At 36.3% G+C, this 16,349-nt stretch overlaps 1 protein-coding gene across 3 annotated transcripts in view; it reads right to left on the bottom strand.

Annotated features, from left to right (window-relative positions):
* The window catches only part of LOC138698325 (E1A-binding protein p400-like), a 111,393-nt gene that overhangs the window by 31,292 nt on the left and 63,752 nt on the right, over positions 1–16,349 (bottom strand). For 2 of the 3 annotated variants that reach the window (XM_069824164.1, XM_069824163.1), the window contains exon 2: positions 1,252–1,598. In XM_069824164.1, the coding sequence (XP_069680265.1) occupies positions 1,252–1,598 (347 nt within the window). Of the gene's footprint in view, positions 1–1,247; positions 1,599–16,349 lie in introns of all 3 variants that reach the window. The other variant, XM_069824165.1, reaches the window with a different exon arrangement.

The raw sequence follows: 16,349 nt of genomic DNA, 5'->3' as shown, positions 1-16,349 counted from the left end.
GAAGTTCACCGATGCATGTCTCAAAAGTAGGCGAAAGATGCACTCTTTCGAGAAAGATGTCTGGCGCTATGGTCGATTTTTATTTTATTTAATTGGGATATTTTACGACGCTTTATCAACAGCTTAGGTTATTTAGCGTCTGAATGAGATGAAGGTAATAATACCGGTAAAATGAGTCCGGGGTCCAACACCAAAAGTTACCCAGCATTTGCTCATATTGGGTTGAGGGAAAACCCCGGAAAAAACTTCAACCAAGTAACTTGCCTCGACCGGGAATCGAACCCGGGCAGACGCGCTAACCGTAACTCCACAGGTGTGGACTGTTATGGTCGAGCGGCAAAGCTTTGACTGACATTCAATTTAAAAAAAAAAGTATCACGAGGTTAGGGGTATCACGGAAATAAGCAACTTTACCCTACATACTGTGCTCCAACCACGAGAAAGTCTTTGCGGAATGAAACGGAGCGGGGTAATGCTGTGAATGAATGTTGGTGTCATAAGATCACACAAGTGGGTACTCGTATCTCTATTGGCTCGCTCTCACAGCACAAACAATAACATTGTTACACACATACTGTCGGTGACTCAGGAGAAGACGAGAGCAGACTGAGGAGGAAGGGATGTGAACAGATAACGTACGACAACAGTGCTATATTTGTACTGCAGTAAGCGGAAACATTAGGGCTCCTTCTGTTCAACTCAGCTTTAATTTCCATACGCATTGTTACTCATGTTTCCTGCACGAGTAATAACCTGGCTACTGGGATGCTTATCTGAGCGATGTTTATAATAATCAGCAGCGATAGTCAAGAAAGTCACATTCTTTCCGCTCGTCTTCTCCTGAGTAACGGACAGTATTTATACTACCCTAGTTACAAAATTAGATTACTGTTAATCTCCTGGTCTCTTAATCCCTCCATATAGGAAATAACATATGCAGAAGAGCGCATGGTTTTTAAACTGACGTTATAACGATAATATTATCTCTCTACTTCGCTCCAATAGATGACGCAATAGTAAGCACCTTCCTTTCACGGTTGATCTCCTGGTTGGAGAACAGTAGGAATGCGAAAGCCTTAACCTTGATATCGCTGATACAAAATATCAACAAACAATCATGAACAGAACTTCGCTACTTTTGGTGGAATGTATAAAAATAACAAGAAAGAAATAAGTTGTTGTGCAAAATAATCAATCGCGAATCTAGTGATTATACAGGATGCACACGTTTAGAATTAAAAACTCACCAACCTGTAGATGGGATCCAGTTCGAAACTCGTCAGCAATCTTCCGAAGCTCTTTGCCGATTTGCATCCAGGAGATTCTGGCCCCCCGGCAGGACGAGCATCTGCGACGTCGAGGACGTCGTGGCGGTGGCTGGGGGCAGTCTCTGTCCACGTCGGAAGCACGGCGGCGTGGTGGGGGGACTGGCACCGGGGCCTCTGGGGCGGCACTTCGCGGAGCCTGGCCCGACACCGTGCTCAGCACCAGATCTGGAAGCGGCTGGACGCGACGCACCTCGTCTTCGCTCTGTTGTTGGTAGTTGCTCACATTGGGCTGGGTGTGTCGTCCAGTGTCTGACCTCTGGGCTGGTCTGTCTGCAAGAAAGACGGTACCTTTGTAAATCAAGCCACATTTTGTACATAGGCCTATACAGTATCTCATTATAGCTTACTCGAATTTTAACATCGGTCTCGTGCGCATAACAAACTTGCTAGGATCGTTTCTACATTCCATTCAAGGTGAATTCTGTATCTCAACATTTGCAAGTAGTCTACTACAGCGAGTCCCGGTGTTTCTGTCGGCCGATCAGCGGCAGATCCTCCCCGTTCCCGCCGCTGCTTCCACCCGCAAACTCAAGACGTTATGTTAAGACATGAACATTAGTAGAACATTACGCACGGAGTCGAACGGAATCACATGACCCTCCTATCCTCTCCACCTCTAGATGTTTTCTATACCGGATCAGTCCGATCAGGTGAAGCACTGACAACCAGCGGTTGATCTCACTGAAAAATTCCGCTTTTTAAGGTAGTTCCTGGAGCAAAACAGCTGGAATAATATTTAAGTTTCGTGTAAAAAATGTGCAATGAATTTTCATTGATACATCATTTGAAATATGAGAAGAAAGTAAAATCGACCAAAAAATGTATAGAAAATGGAATGAGAAGTCGGAACAAACATAAATATGAATTTAAGATCTGGTGAATGTGGAGGCCATGCGAAACAAGCTCTGTCATTCGGCCCCTTTCGGCCAATACAGCAGTCGGGTACAACGTCATTTAACCAATCGCGTACTTCCATATGCGTCTCGTTAAAATCCTCCACACAGACGTCGCTGGAATTGCTAATTCACGACTAGCCTTCCGAACAGATTTCTTGGGGCTACACGTGAAAAACTCTCTCATCCGTTCAACGCGCTTTCTAACGGCAGACAGAGGCAACAGTGCATGCGCGTACAAAATTGAACGAGTTGCTCTTTCATTTCATGTATTATTTATAATTGTACGTTAAATGTAATAAATACAACAAAGCCTATACCCCCGATATTCATTTTAAACACCAGGTGTAAGTTATATATAGCCTATACAAAGTCTCCCAAAAATTAATTAGTTCAGATGTTATGAGGTTTTTCCAATAAACAAACTGAAAGTAAGCAAAGCATTGCTATTTTTATGCTCGACCATGCCGAAATGTAGTAATTATACACCTGGCAGTAGCCCTTTAATGCACCTCATTAAAGTACACCTATTTATTATAGTTCAGTTGTTAAGCCAATGAGAAATCACCATTGTACCATTATAAAACCGCAAGTATCGATTATTCTCGGATATGCAATCGAAAGATAACTAGCGAAACGTCACGGAGGCTGGAAATCCAATACTGTCGCAGAAGGTTATGTTCTGTTACTATAATAATTAGCGTTAATTGTAAATAATATTAAAATAAATTCAATTTGTCATCTCGGTTTTCAATTCTAAATCAATTTCCAGGTTATATCAAGATTAATGTTCACGTTATTCTCTAGATTATATCAAAGGTCAATGACATTCGTTCCTCGGAAAAAATCAATACTTTCGCGTCTGCGCACATCTCACAATTTAGAAGGTCAGTTCCACTCCTCACTTAGATAACTTTTTTTTTTTAGTTGGTTATTTAACGACGCTGTATCAACTACTAGGTTATTTAGCGTCGATGAGATTGGTGATAGCGAGATGATATTTGGCGAGATGAGGCCGAGGATTCGTCAGAGATTGCCTCGTATTCACATTACGGTTGGGGAAAAACTCGGAAAAAACCCAACCAGGTAATCAGCCCAAGCGGGGATCGAACCCGCGCCCGAACGCAACTTCAGACCGGCAGGCAAGCGCCTTAACCGACTGAGCCACGCCGGTGGCTACTTAGATAACTATAACATGAATACTTATGAATAATTTCAAGTTAGAAATATGGTCGAGCACAAAAAGTCGTATAAAACTTGCCTATAATGGTAATTAAGACGCTCGTATGAAAATTCTGAAACTCGCTTGCGCTCGTTTCATAAACAAACATACTCGCGTCTTAATTACTACCATTATAGGCTCGTTGCATAATGTACTATTCTAAGTATTAGAGTGAATGAAAGTAAGTATGAACAAATGTTATAATCTATGTAGAAACTACAGTATGAAATCACAAATCATAACTTTTTTTTTCTGTTGCAACAGACATTTTTCTTATCAGAACTTAAAAGGAATGAAGTAATTGATGTTTAGATTGTCAAAATCAATCAATGTTAGTTTATTATTCCGTGTATAAAAGAGTTTTCTACATTAGTCCACTTATTTACATGTAAATTACACGCAAAATACGTACAGGTAATTTACTCGCCAACCCTGGTGATATGAGTGTTAAAAGTGTTTATAGAAAAATGGAAGTTGTAACATATTAGTTTAGGAATGCAATTCAGGACACAATAAGAAATGGCTGGATCCGGAACTACTTCAGTCATCAGCTGAGGTACGGTAGAGTCGACACGATTGTGAAAAGCAATTGGTTAGAATAAAATAAACAGCTTCTCTTTTCCTTTCGTGAATGTTGTCGACCTGCCTTCTGGAGGGCTTTGACATCTTATTCATTTCAATAAAGTGGACTTCCCAATCTATCTTACTGAAAGAAGGCGCATTGTAACTGCTTATTGTTTTATGCTTTCGTATTCAACTAATCGAGGAGGAAAAACCCACTGCACAGTTACATTTTATTGTGGGATTATACAGTACGACTTTCGACACTGTAAGTTAATATCCATGCAATAACGAGATTGTTGGGCGATAGTGACGTAATATCAGTTTTCTATTTAACGACGCTTTCATCTGCAGAGATTATTCAACATCGAAATTCAACATGGATGAGAAATGGTAGGCAAATTTTTCCTGAAGCCCTATATCAAGAACAGTGTTATTTATGTGCCTTTTTAATATATTAAGTATAAGACCAATCTTGGCTATCGGCATAATTCAGGGGGGAGCGAGTTTGCCTGCTGATCCGGGTTATGTTTGAGCTTGGGTTCGATTCCCGTTTGGACTGATTACCTGCTGGTTTGGTTTTTCCCGAGATTTTCCCAACCATAACGCGAATGTTAGGTAATCACGTGGCAAATTCTCGTCCCCATCTCACCAAATGTAGCTGATACAGCGTCGTTAAATAACCGATTAAAATGAATTAAGAAACAACTTAATTCCATGGATGTTATGCAAACGGATAGATATTTGGTCAAATTGATTTCTCAGGCTATTCCACTTCTACGTCAGTCATTTGATGCAGATTGTAGACCAATCATATCGTCGTTGTTCCTGCAATAATGCCTATGTGCAAAATATATTTTTTTTCAGTAATATAGGCCTAATTGCACATAGATTTTATTATTTGCTGTATCACTATTTAAGTTATTTAATAGAGCAAAAATCTGAAAATCGATAAATATGTCACATAAGAGTTATTGCAGGAACAACGACGATATGCAATAAAATGTTAGATATAAATTAATCATGACCTTCTACATCTATTTGTGAATCATACTACATTATCGCTCAGCAATTACTTCATTTTCGTATCGATCAGGCGTAACAAACATGTGTGCAGTGAAAACAAGCGCTAGATTCGAACGACAATATGGCGTCTGAAAGATCTGGCCAAGTAACAAATGAGGAAATAAATTAATCCGATAGACTAGGTTGCAGAACACCGAAATGGATAAAGTCTATATATACAATTTCCAGACCCACTTTTAATTTGTATTTAGTAGGTATGCTGATAGCTATAAGATTATAGCTGCAGTGACCAAAGTTGTGAGGTTAAGATGATTGAAAGAATTTGTAATATCTTATGAGTTTCATTAGTTTGTGTTATTCGCGAAATAGTTCAAACAAATACAACTCGTAATTTTCAACTTCTCGAGATAAATCACTCATGGCAATGCATATTATAGGTCTAAAAATTGTGTTAGACTCGAAGATAAAGAACATTAATAGAATCATCTGAAATAAAGATATATATCCCTGAATATGCATTGGGAGATCACATTCCTTTACAAAAGAGCAGCATAATGTTTTAGTTAAGTAATAAGAGCAAAATAAAAGACAATATGTATAAATCTTTTGAATACATATAAGTTCCTACAAACATGTGTCCGGAAACAAATATCTGTTGAGATATGAGCCATTCTGTATTGTGGCGTATGATCGTCGCTCGTTTAAAAACAAAAAACAGTGTTGCATGTTTTGAGAATGGATAGCATCTCTCAACAGAAGTAAACAGACAATGAGCATCCCTCAACAGAAGTAAACAAACAATGTAGTAGTAAACAAAAGTCCAGGATACTACGGAGTCTATCACTGTACTTGTGTTAGTAAGTACGTACACTATTCAGTGGTGTGGCTGTCTTTCTGTTTATGTACGACAGGACACCACCTCATTTTCTATATCTCATGCGACAATACCTAACCCGGAGGTTTAATTGGCGATGGATTAGTCGAGGAGGGCCAGTAGCATGGCCTCCCTGATCACCTGACTTTTGAATTTCTAACTACGGGGACATAATGACATTGGTGTGGTCGCAAGAGTTCGTCATTCACTGAGAAGAAGGGCTGAAGCATATAGAACAATACGTAGTAACCAGAGCACCTTCTGTAGTGTCTACGTAACAGATAGGTGGGTATCGTAGGCCAGAATACAGCATGGCTCATATCTCAACAGTTATATGTTTCCGGACACATGTTTATAGGAACTTTTTTTCTAGTTTCGACCTATGCTACCTCCTGTAAAAATATGCAACACTTTTTAACACACACACACACACACACACACATATATATATATATATATATATATAAAAAATCACTGAATTAATGAATACAGACCACAAGGACGTTGTTACGTGGGAAGACTCAAACTATGATGGGAAGATGAATTCTTCTGAATGGAGCTCATTGATCTGTCTTGATGATACAGATGATGATAATGATGATTAAAAGAATTTCGTTTTATTTCGCTTTAGATAAAGAATGTACATAAAACGCCATTTCAAACATATCACAATAAAATGTCGAACATAAGTAATTATAAAAATTTCTAAGTTGCTATTACGACATACTTTACGATGTAATAATAATAATAATAATACTAATAATAATAATAATAATAATAATAATAATAATAATAATCATAATAAACTATGCATTTCCATCACTGCTTCAAGCTGTAGACCTATTGACACATACTGCGCTCCATCTGTTGTGTCAGATCATGAACCATAATGTAACTAACATATATATCTATGAATACAACGACAATAGTAAATAAGCTCGCAGCATCGTCATTGGGTATACAAGTAGCTTACTGTGTTGTTATCGATGTAATCTGCTGTCAAGAATAAGCATGTTATTTATCAATACTTCTGTAGTTGAAGTTTTCCAAATATTGACCTTTATGTCGTTATAAACATTGTGTGTATGACCTGCCCTCTGGTGACAAGTTTTACAAATTAACTACACAGTAGACGATGTTGTGAACATAGGAGCGTGATTAAACGTTGCTACAACGATGGCGCAACAAGGATATAAGTATAGAAATGGAAGTCAAATGACATAATCATGTTCACAGAACTGCGTACATGAATACAGTAAAATGTATTGCCTCAATGCTTTGATAAAATCAACATTGCTCTTTTCTTTTCTCTGGGATTTCCAAGCATAAGACACTGGGCCATTCTGTTTGAACAGTTGGTTGCATATAAATATATAGATAACAAAATTGAAGCAATTTTATGATAATGAAGATAAAGAAGTTAGATCTGAAGAATAGACTTTACTAGGAAATTGTTTTCTTTTGTAGGTTATTTTACGACGCTTTATCAACATCTAGGTTATTTAGCGTCTGAATGAGGTGAAGGTGATAATGCCGGTGAAATGAGTCCGGGGTTCAGCATTTGCTCATATTGGGTTGAGGGTAAACTCCGGAAAAACCTCAACCAGGTAACTTGCCCCGACCGGAAATCGAACCTGGGCCACCTGGTTTCGCGACCAGACGCGCTAACCGTTACTCCACAGGTGTGGACGGAAATTGTTTAAATATGACTTTTTATAAGTGCAAAATTTGACGATAATACGAAAATCAGAAAAGTGTCCTTGCGCCGTCCTCCCTCGAAAAATAGCAGGCTACCTTGGCGACGCCATGGCCCGCCAGGCCTGGAATACACCCCTGACAGAAACAGCACAAATGAAATTCCTTAGATCAGTTACAAAAGTTACAGTTTTAAGTAAAATTAAAATCAGTGAGATTAAAGATAAATTAAAAACAAAGAATACTGTCGAGGAAATTAACGATAATCAAAAAACAGTGAAAGAAAGTCCTTAGAAAGGCTACCAAGGCAAGCATATACATATTTATCACTCTGTAGGAAAGCGTGACTTAGATAATCAACGACGATACAGAAGAATTCATTTAGGGTCGGAACGGGACAGCAATGGTCCAGCCTTGATGGGAATAATAATAATAATAATAATAATAATAATAATAATTATTATTATTATTATTATTATTATTATTATTATTATTATTATTATTATTATTATTATTATTATTATTATATATTTCGTATTCATATTTTTCTTAGTAAAATAAAAGTTGTGTTGAGAGATAAACATATGGCAGATCAAAAATCTCCTTTCCGTTACAAGGGCTACTGAGATCTGCCTTCGTAACAACAAAATACTTTCTCTGTATGGGCGAATCCAGAAATGCATATAGAGTGTTAGTTGGGAGGCCGGAGGTAAAAAAGACCTTTAGGGAGGCCGAGACGTAGATGGGAAGATAATATTAAAATGGATTTGAGGGAGGTGGGATATGATGATAGAGAATGGATTAATTTTGCTCAGGATAGGGACCAATGACGGGCTTATGTGAGGGCGGCAATGAACCTGCGAGTTCCTTAAAAACCAGTAAGTAAGTAAGTACATTAATCAGAAGGTGAAAGGAATAGCAAGAAAACTGCAATGGATCCTACGCAATCAAAACTGCTTATTAATATTTAAGTATCCTAAGGTCTACGGAAGTATTGCCTCGCATTATATGTATATAAATACTTGGTTATTATAAAAGTATCGGAGTCAAGGGGTTGTTAACTTACGTTTTAAACGGTAACCTGACAGGTGAAGGACTACGTCTCATCTCAGAGATGCATCGAGATGTAATCTTGCACTACAGCGTACAGCTGGTTCTGAAGTTCAAAACAGGTTCCACTCTTATACGCAGGACTAAATTTAGATTTTCTGAAAGATGAGATTAGGGGTCTCTGTCTACTGTCTAATTAACAGAGACTGGATGTCTTCGCGTCGACCTCGAGTGGCCAAGAGTTGCTCTCTCCTAATCCAAGATTATTACAGGTGAATTGCTGTGCTATACTGTATCACATCTTATTACGTATGTTTCCGGAACTGTGACTTGTACTCGTAAACTTGAAGCTTGTCCTCCTCGGCATTAAGATGGTTAATATAAATGTCATTAATAGTCATTATATTTTATTTTCGAACATAGAAATCTGTGAGTGGATTTAAACGCAATAAATATGGGAAATGCATGCCTGTTATTATTCGGTTGAGAAGCTTTTGTCATCCAGTTTGCTGTAAAAAAAACTGAAAGTTAGAATTTATAAAACAGTTATATTACCGGTTGTTCTGTATGGTTGTGAAACTTTGACTCTCACTTTGAGAGAGGAACTGAGATTAAGGATGTTTGAAAATAAGGATCTTAGGAAAATATTTGGGGCTAAGAGGGATGAAGTTACAGGAGAATGGAGAAAGTTACACAACGCAGAACTGCACGCATTGTATTCTTCACCTGACATAATTAGGAACATTAAATCCAGACGTTTGATATTGGGCAGGACATGTAGCACGTATGGGCGAAACCAGAAATGCATATAGAGTGTTAGTTGAGAGGCCGGAGGGAAAAAGACCTTTGGGAAGACCGAGACATAAATGGGGGGATAATATTAAAACGGATTTGTGGGAGGTGGGATATGATGATAGAGACTGGATTAATTTTGCACAGGATAGGGACCGATGGTGGGCTTATGTGAAGGCGGTAATGAATCTTCGGGTTCCTTAAAAGCCATTTGTAAGCAAGTAACACAAATTCTTACAGTCTCGCCCATGGGGCGTCCGTTAATAAGTATCGGATACGATCCCTTTACCAGCGAATGTACATGCATACATAAAATATCAACCGGCCGTTATTGCTATTATTTTTACTTTAAACTAAATAAGATGTTCCTTGTAATAGTTGATACAGCGTTGTTAAATAACCAACTAAAATTTAAGATATTAACTCACGAATACATATAGGCCTACTAATTATAATTAAGCGGTCATGTGTGTTAGTCAAGACCAGTTTTAAAAGAACGTCTGGTAGTCGCTTAAAAAGGCTTTACTTACTGAAAATAACGGGTAGAGGATTTTTTTTTAAATCATATATTACATTTCCGATATACCGTCTCATAAAACGGCCTTGGGTTATTACCTGTCACAGTTTCCCTACCTCCATCCTCCCACTTGCATAGCCAGCCTCGTAAAAATAACAGTCCTCTTAAGAATGGCGCCAATCAGACAGTTGTTGGCCTCGGTGTAAACACAACATTCACAAGAGGAGATAAAAATGCTGAGATTAACCAGCTCGTCAGATGCTATCGTTTCACTTCATAAAGACTACAAAGAAAACAAGATAAATATTTCGAACGCAGAATCTACTTTACCGTCATCGAGGACCATAACAGAAATTATAAAATGAAATGAAGTGTTTGTAGAAAGAGTTATAATTCAAAGGGTCTTCTCTGTCGGGGAAGGGGTTATTTTACCATCGTTGATGTATCTGGATATCAATTACCTTCTGAAGGAAGCTATGTTAATGATTTTGTCGGCATTAATACTCCATCACGATTGTACAGGTTTGAACTCGCGACCAATGATTTATTGACAAGCATAAAAACAATACGAAAATAAAACAACGGATTCTCTGAGGAGCAAAAAAAAACAAAACAAAACAAGGACAGAACAATGGATTTATTGATAAGCGAAAAAAAAAACAATTCAATAATCGATTTATAGATAAGCACAAAAGCAACACGAGAGGAAAACAACGGATTCACTGTTAAGCATAAAAGCAATACCAAAGTAAAACAGGAGAGAGGAGAGTAGAATAACGGTTTATTGATAAGCATAAAAACACGAGAGTATAACAACGGATTTATTGAAAAGCGTAGAAAAGTTCGAGAGTAGAACAACGGATTTATTGACAAACATAAAACTGCACGACAGAAGAATAATGGATTTATTGTCAATCATAAAAACAACATGAGAGTAGAACAACGAATTTACTGATGAGTATAAAAACGAAATGAGAGTAGAACAATGAATTTATTGACACGCATAAAAACGAAATGAGAGTATAACTATGAATTTACTGACAGCCATAAAAACGAAATGAGAGTAGAACAATGAATTTATTGACACGCATAAAAACGAAATGAGAGTAGAACAATGAATTTATTGACACGCATAAAAACGAAATGAGAGTAGAACAATGCATTTATTGACAAGCATGAAAACGAAATGAGAGTAGAACAATGAATTTATTGACACGCATAAAAACGAAATGAGAGTAGAACAATGAATTTATTGACACGCATAAAAACGAAATGAGAGTTGAACAATGAATTTATTGACATGCATAAAAACGAAATGAGAGTAGAACAAAAAATTTATTGACAAGCATGAAAACGAAATGAGAATAGAACAATGAATTTATTGACACGCATAAAAACGAAATGAGAGTAGAACAATGAATTTATTGACACGCATAAAAACGAAATGAGAGTAGAACAATGAATTTATTGACAAGCATGAAAACGAAATGAGAGTAGAACAATGAATTTATTGACACGCATAAAAACGAAATGAGAGTAGAACAATGAATTTATTGACACGCATAAAAACGAAATGAAACTAGATCAATGAATTTATTGACACGCATAAAAACAACACGACAGTAGAACAACGAATTTACTGATAGCCATAAAAACGAAATGAAAGTAGAACACTGAATTTGACACGCATAAAAACAACACGAGAGTAGAACAACGAATTCACTGACAGGCAAAAAAAAATGAAATGAAAGTAAAACAATTAATTTATTGACATGCATAAAAACAACACGACAGTAGAACAACGAATTTACTGGCATAAAAACGAAATGAGAGTAGAACAATGAATTTATTGACAGGCATAAAAACAACACGAGAGTAGAACAACGAATTCACTGACAGACATAAAAACGAAATGAAAGTAGCACAATTAATTTACTGACAGGCATAAAAACGAAATGAGAGTAGAACAATAAATTTATTTTTTATTTTATTGGGTTATTTTACGACGCTGTATCAACATCTAGGTTATTTAGCGTCTGAATAATATGAAGGTGATAATGTCGGTGAAATGAGTCCGGGGTCCAGCATCGAAAGTTACCCAACATTTGCTCGTAATGGGTTGAGGGAAAACCCCGGAAAAAACTTCAGCCAGGTAACTTGCCCCAACCGGGATTCGAACCCGGGCCACCTGGTTTCGCAGCCAGACGCACTGACCGTTACTCCACAGGTGTGGACATGAATTTATTGACATGCATAAAAACAACACTAGAATAGAACAACGAATTTACTGACAGGCATAAAAACGAAATGAAAGTAGAACAATTAATTTATTGACATGCATAAAAACAACACGACAGTAGAACAACGAATTTACTGGCATAAAAACGAAATGAGAGTAGAACAATGAATTTATTGACATGCATAAAAACAACACTACAGTAGAACAACGAATTTACTGACAGGCATAAAAACGAAATGAGAGTAGAACAATGAATTTATAGACACATAAAACAACACGAGAGTAGAACAACGAATTTACTGACAGGCATGAAAGTAACACAAAGGAAGAACAAAGAATTCATTGACACAAGACTAGAATAACGGATTTACTGAGAAGCATAATAATGCCAAGAGAGTAGAAAACCATCACTAGAATAGAACAACAGATTCATTGCCAAGCATAAAAACGACACTAGAGCAGAACAACGGATTTATTAACAAGCATAAAGACAAGACGATTTTAGAATGGATTTATTTGCAAACATAAACAATACAACAGTAGAACAAGGAATATATTGACAAGAATAACAATAATACAACAGTAGAACAAGGGATTTATTGACAAGCAAGAAAACTAGACGAGAGGAAAATAACGGATTTACTGACAGGCATAAAAACAACACGGGAGAAGATGGATCGCACGTGTGGGAGCTTATTTCTATCCTGGAGAAATAATAAACATCTTGGCAACTATCCCAACAAAATGTGTGTCATCTTGTAATCTTCAATAGCAGGGTACAAGGTCACTAATCATTCCCTGCTGGACTGACACAATTCTATCGCAAGTAAACACAAACCCTTCTATTATGTTTCTCGCTGTGTACAAGATAAAGTTGTACATGTTATCTGTATTGAAAAGTAAACTGATTTCGAAAGTGATATAGATCCATTGTAATCACGACTGACATTGGGCCAAACTTATGTGTTTGTAATGTATTTAAACATAGGCATAATCCGTTCTTTCATTAATCTGATATTCTTTTGTTAAAGGAAGTGCGATTCTACGAAACAATAGAAAACTTGCCCAATTATTATCTATTTTTGTGATTTGAGGCACAATGGATACTAGAGGCGCACTATTTCATTGAGACGCATTTTAAATGACGTATTATTTATATTATTCACATGATAGGTAAAAAAGTAAGGTCATGCATTGTACTGATCTATGGTATCGCTATTCGTGAAGAGTAGAAGTGAAGACGTATGCGAACATACTCGTGACTACCGAATTAATATGTGACAACACAATTTCACATTAAGAGATATACTTGTTCTTTTTGTCGTTTTATTAGGACGCATTTAATATTGCACAATGTTTATTTTATTTACATTAAAATTAAGAAAGAAAGGTCTTGAATTATATTGAGCAATTCTATAGTATGGCACAAAATTGTATGGATTGCAGATGAAGAATGATGCAAACCCTCGAGCACTTGGTCTGTTAACATCATCATCATCATCATCATCATCATCATCATCATCATCATCATCATCATCATCATCATCATCATCATCATCATATCATCATCATCTTTCAAGAATTATTTGAACTAAGCTATCGAGACTTGTTCCGGTCTCATGAATTTGAATTAAATGTTCTCTCCATCGCTTCTTCGATCTACCAATATTCCTTTTTACCTTCTGGTTCTTATTATTTTTGGTATAAGGTATACTGGACGACCCATTGTCTATTTAAATGTAATTAAGCCTATTCTTTGATGAAAGAGAAGAATAACATTTAGTTGATTCCACAGAATAACCCTAACCAATATAAAGATTAATTTATTCCAACATTTTTTTCATTTTTTTTCCTCAATGCTGAACTAATAACATCTATAACAGTGACGTCATAATGAGATCACAATGTAAGAAATATTGTTTTGTTCCTAACAACGAGAAGACACTCACTTTAAAATGTTTCAGACTGCTCTCCAACATTAACTGCTGTGGTATCATGTTCGTGAAACATCATCCATTATTTGGATAGATTATAATAGCAGTTAAAAAGTAACGAATGAACATTTTTCAGAAAAGACAAGAGCCTTAGACAAATAACCCCATATATCTCAATCGATGTTACCCAATCATCTATTTTTATACTACAAAAGTAAGCAAAAACAACAATCACCCTTCTTTTTGTAACAAAACCCAAACAAAACCTTTTGCAAAGTGGTCCCTTTTCTTTGACCTCTAAGTGACCCTAAAATCCACCTGCAAGTAAGGTACGTATAAAAACAAGCTGTTCCCTCACATATTCAAACTTTTTTCTTCCTCGTTTAGGTGGGTTAAGAGAAGTTTAAAAATTTCACAAGTGAGTTGCTATTTATACCTGCCTCGCCAACCCTCGAGAAATGGATTGTTAGGGATGGATCTACACCTGTCTGTATACCCTAAGGGGATGGACCCTCGCCTCGACCTTTAGGTGTCTTTTCGTAGTGTTCTTAAGTAAGGGGTGTCCAAAACATTCCGCATCATGTGAGACGTTACAAAGTACAACAAAATGCTATTTTGCGCATAGTAGAACTATAATATTGGATAACATTCATCCATAGTAGTCTGCCCAAGGGCAGGTCTTTCACTGTAAACCAAAACTCTCCAATCTTTAATATTAACGCCTTTCTCTTAGTCTTCGCATACGATCCATAATATATATCTCAATGTTGTTATCATCTCATACCTTCCTCTGCCCCAAATTTTTCTCCCGTTCACTATTCTCTCCAGTACTTCCTCTAGTATGCAGTTTCTTCTTAGCCAGTGAGCCAGCCAATTTCTTGTTTCAGTATCCAGTTTCCGATCCATGAAGTAAAACCGATACTGTCATAATTTTATGAAATTTTATCTGGATGTGTTTCATCGTTTACTTCCTTATGACTTTCATATAGGTACACACATTGCTGAATATTACTTAATTTATTATTTATATCTTGATTTTGATAGTAGGAAATATCACATCCCAGATATTGAAACTTTGATATTTCGTTTTCAATTACTAGTTTTATTTTCACAAGACAGCATTAGGCTTTCTTTTCCCCTCTACTCTCTACATTATCCATGAAAAAACATATTTTTAATTGTCTAATGATTTTTCATATTATATTCTCTAGGCTACATATTTATTTCAATGGATATCTCTTGCAATTTAGTATATTTTATGTCTATTAGAACAAATTGTTGCTCATGACATTGATAAACGATTGATTGATTGAGTGATTGATTGATTGATTGATTGACTGACTGATTGAATACTGATTTTTGTAAATCATTTTTATATTTCGTATTACGATTTGCTGATCTATTCTCCTTAGAGCAATGTGTTTATATTAATGTTACTGTTTATCCCAATTTCTGTACATATTGCAGCCTTACATTTTCTTATCATCTATAGATTTTACAAATTAAATATACTCCATCCTTCTTTTAATCCTTGGTTTGTGTAATTTACTATATTTTATGTCTATTGCAACAAACTGTTGCTCATGACATTAATAAACGATTGATTGATTGATTGATTGACTGATTGATTGATTGATTGAATACTGATTTTTGTAAATCATTTTTATATTTCGTATTACGATTTGCTGATCTATTCTCCTTAGAGCAATGTGTTTATATTAATGTTACTGTTTATCCCAAATTCTGTACATATTACAGCCTTACATTTTCTTATCATCTATAGACTTTACAAATTAAATATACTCCATCCTTCTTTTAATCCTTGGTTTGTTCAACATATGAGAGGTTAATTCAGTGGTTCGTAACAAATTATATAATGGAATACAAACGTCTAAACATGAACAAAAGGGATATAGCATTGTAGCACACCAAAAATATATGTGAATATGTATTTTAGAAGCGTTGTCTTACATTGTTATTTCTTGAGTTTTTTCTGCAGTCCATTTGTTTGGTCACCCCTGTGCCGGGTGACCAGATGTTGGTTCAAGTCTGAACAGGTTGACTGGACTGACAAAGAGACTGGAGCTATTGAGGTGAGCATCAGATCTTACAGGCAGTAAACCTGTGTCAGGGGGAACTAAACAGAAAGCAAACATCTGAAAAAGCATTACAAATGCAAATAACGTCACGACAAGAGACCCAAGTTAAAAGTTGATTA

This window comes from Periplaneta americana, chromosome 4 (assembly GCF_040183065.1).
Source record: "Periplaneta americana isolate PAMFEO1 chromosome 4, P.americana_PAMFEO1_priV1, whole genome shotgun sequence".
Lineage (NCBI taxonomy): Eukaryota > Metazoa > Arthropoda > Insecta > Blattodea > Blattidae > Periplaneta > Periplaneta americana.
Note: the sequence above shows the minus strand (reverse complement) of the source record. Positions and strands in the feature narration are given on the sequence as shown.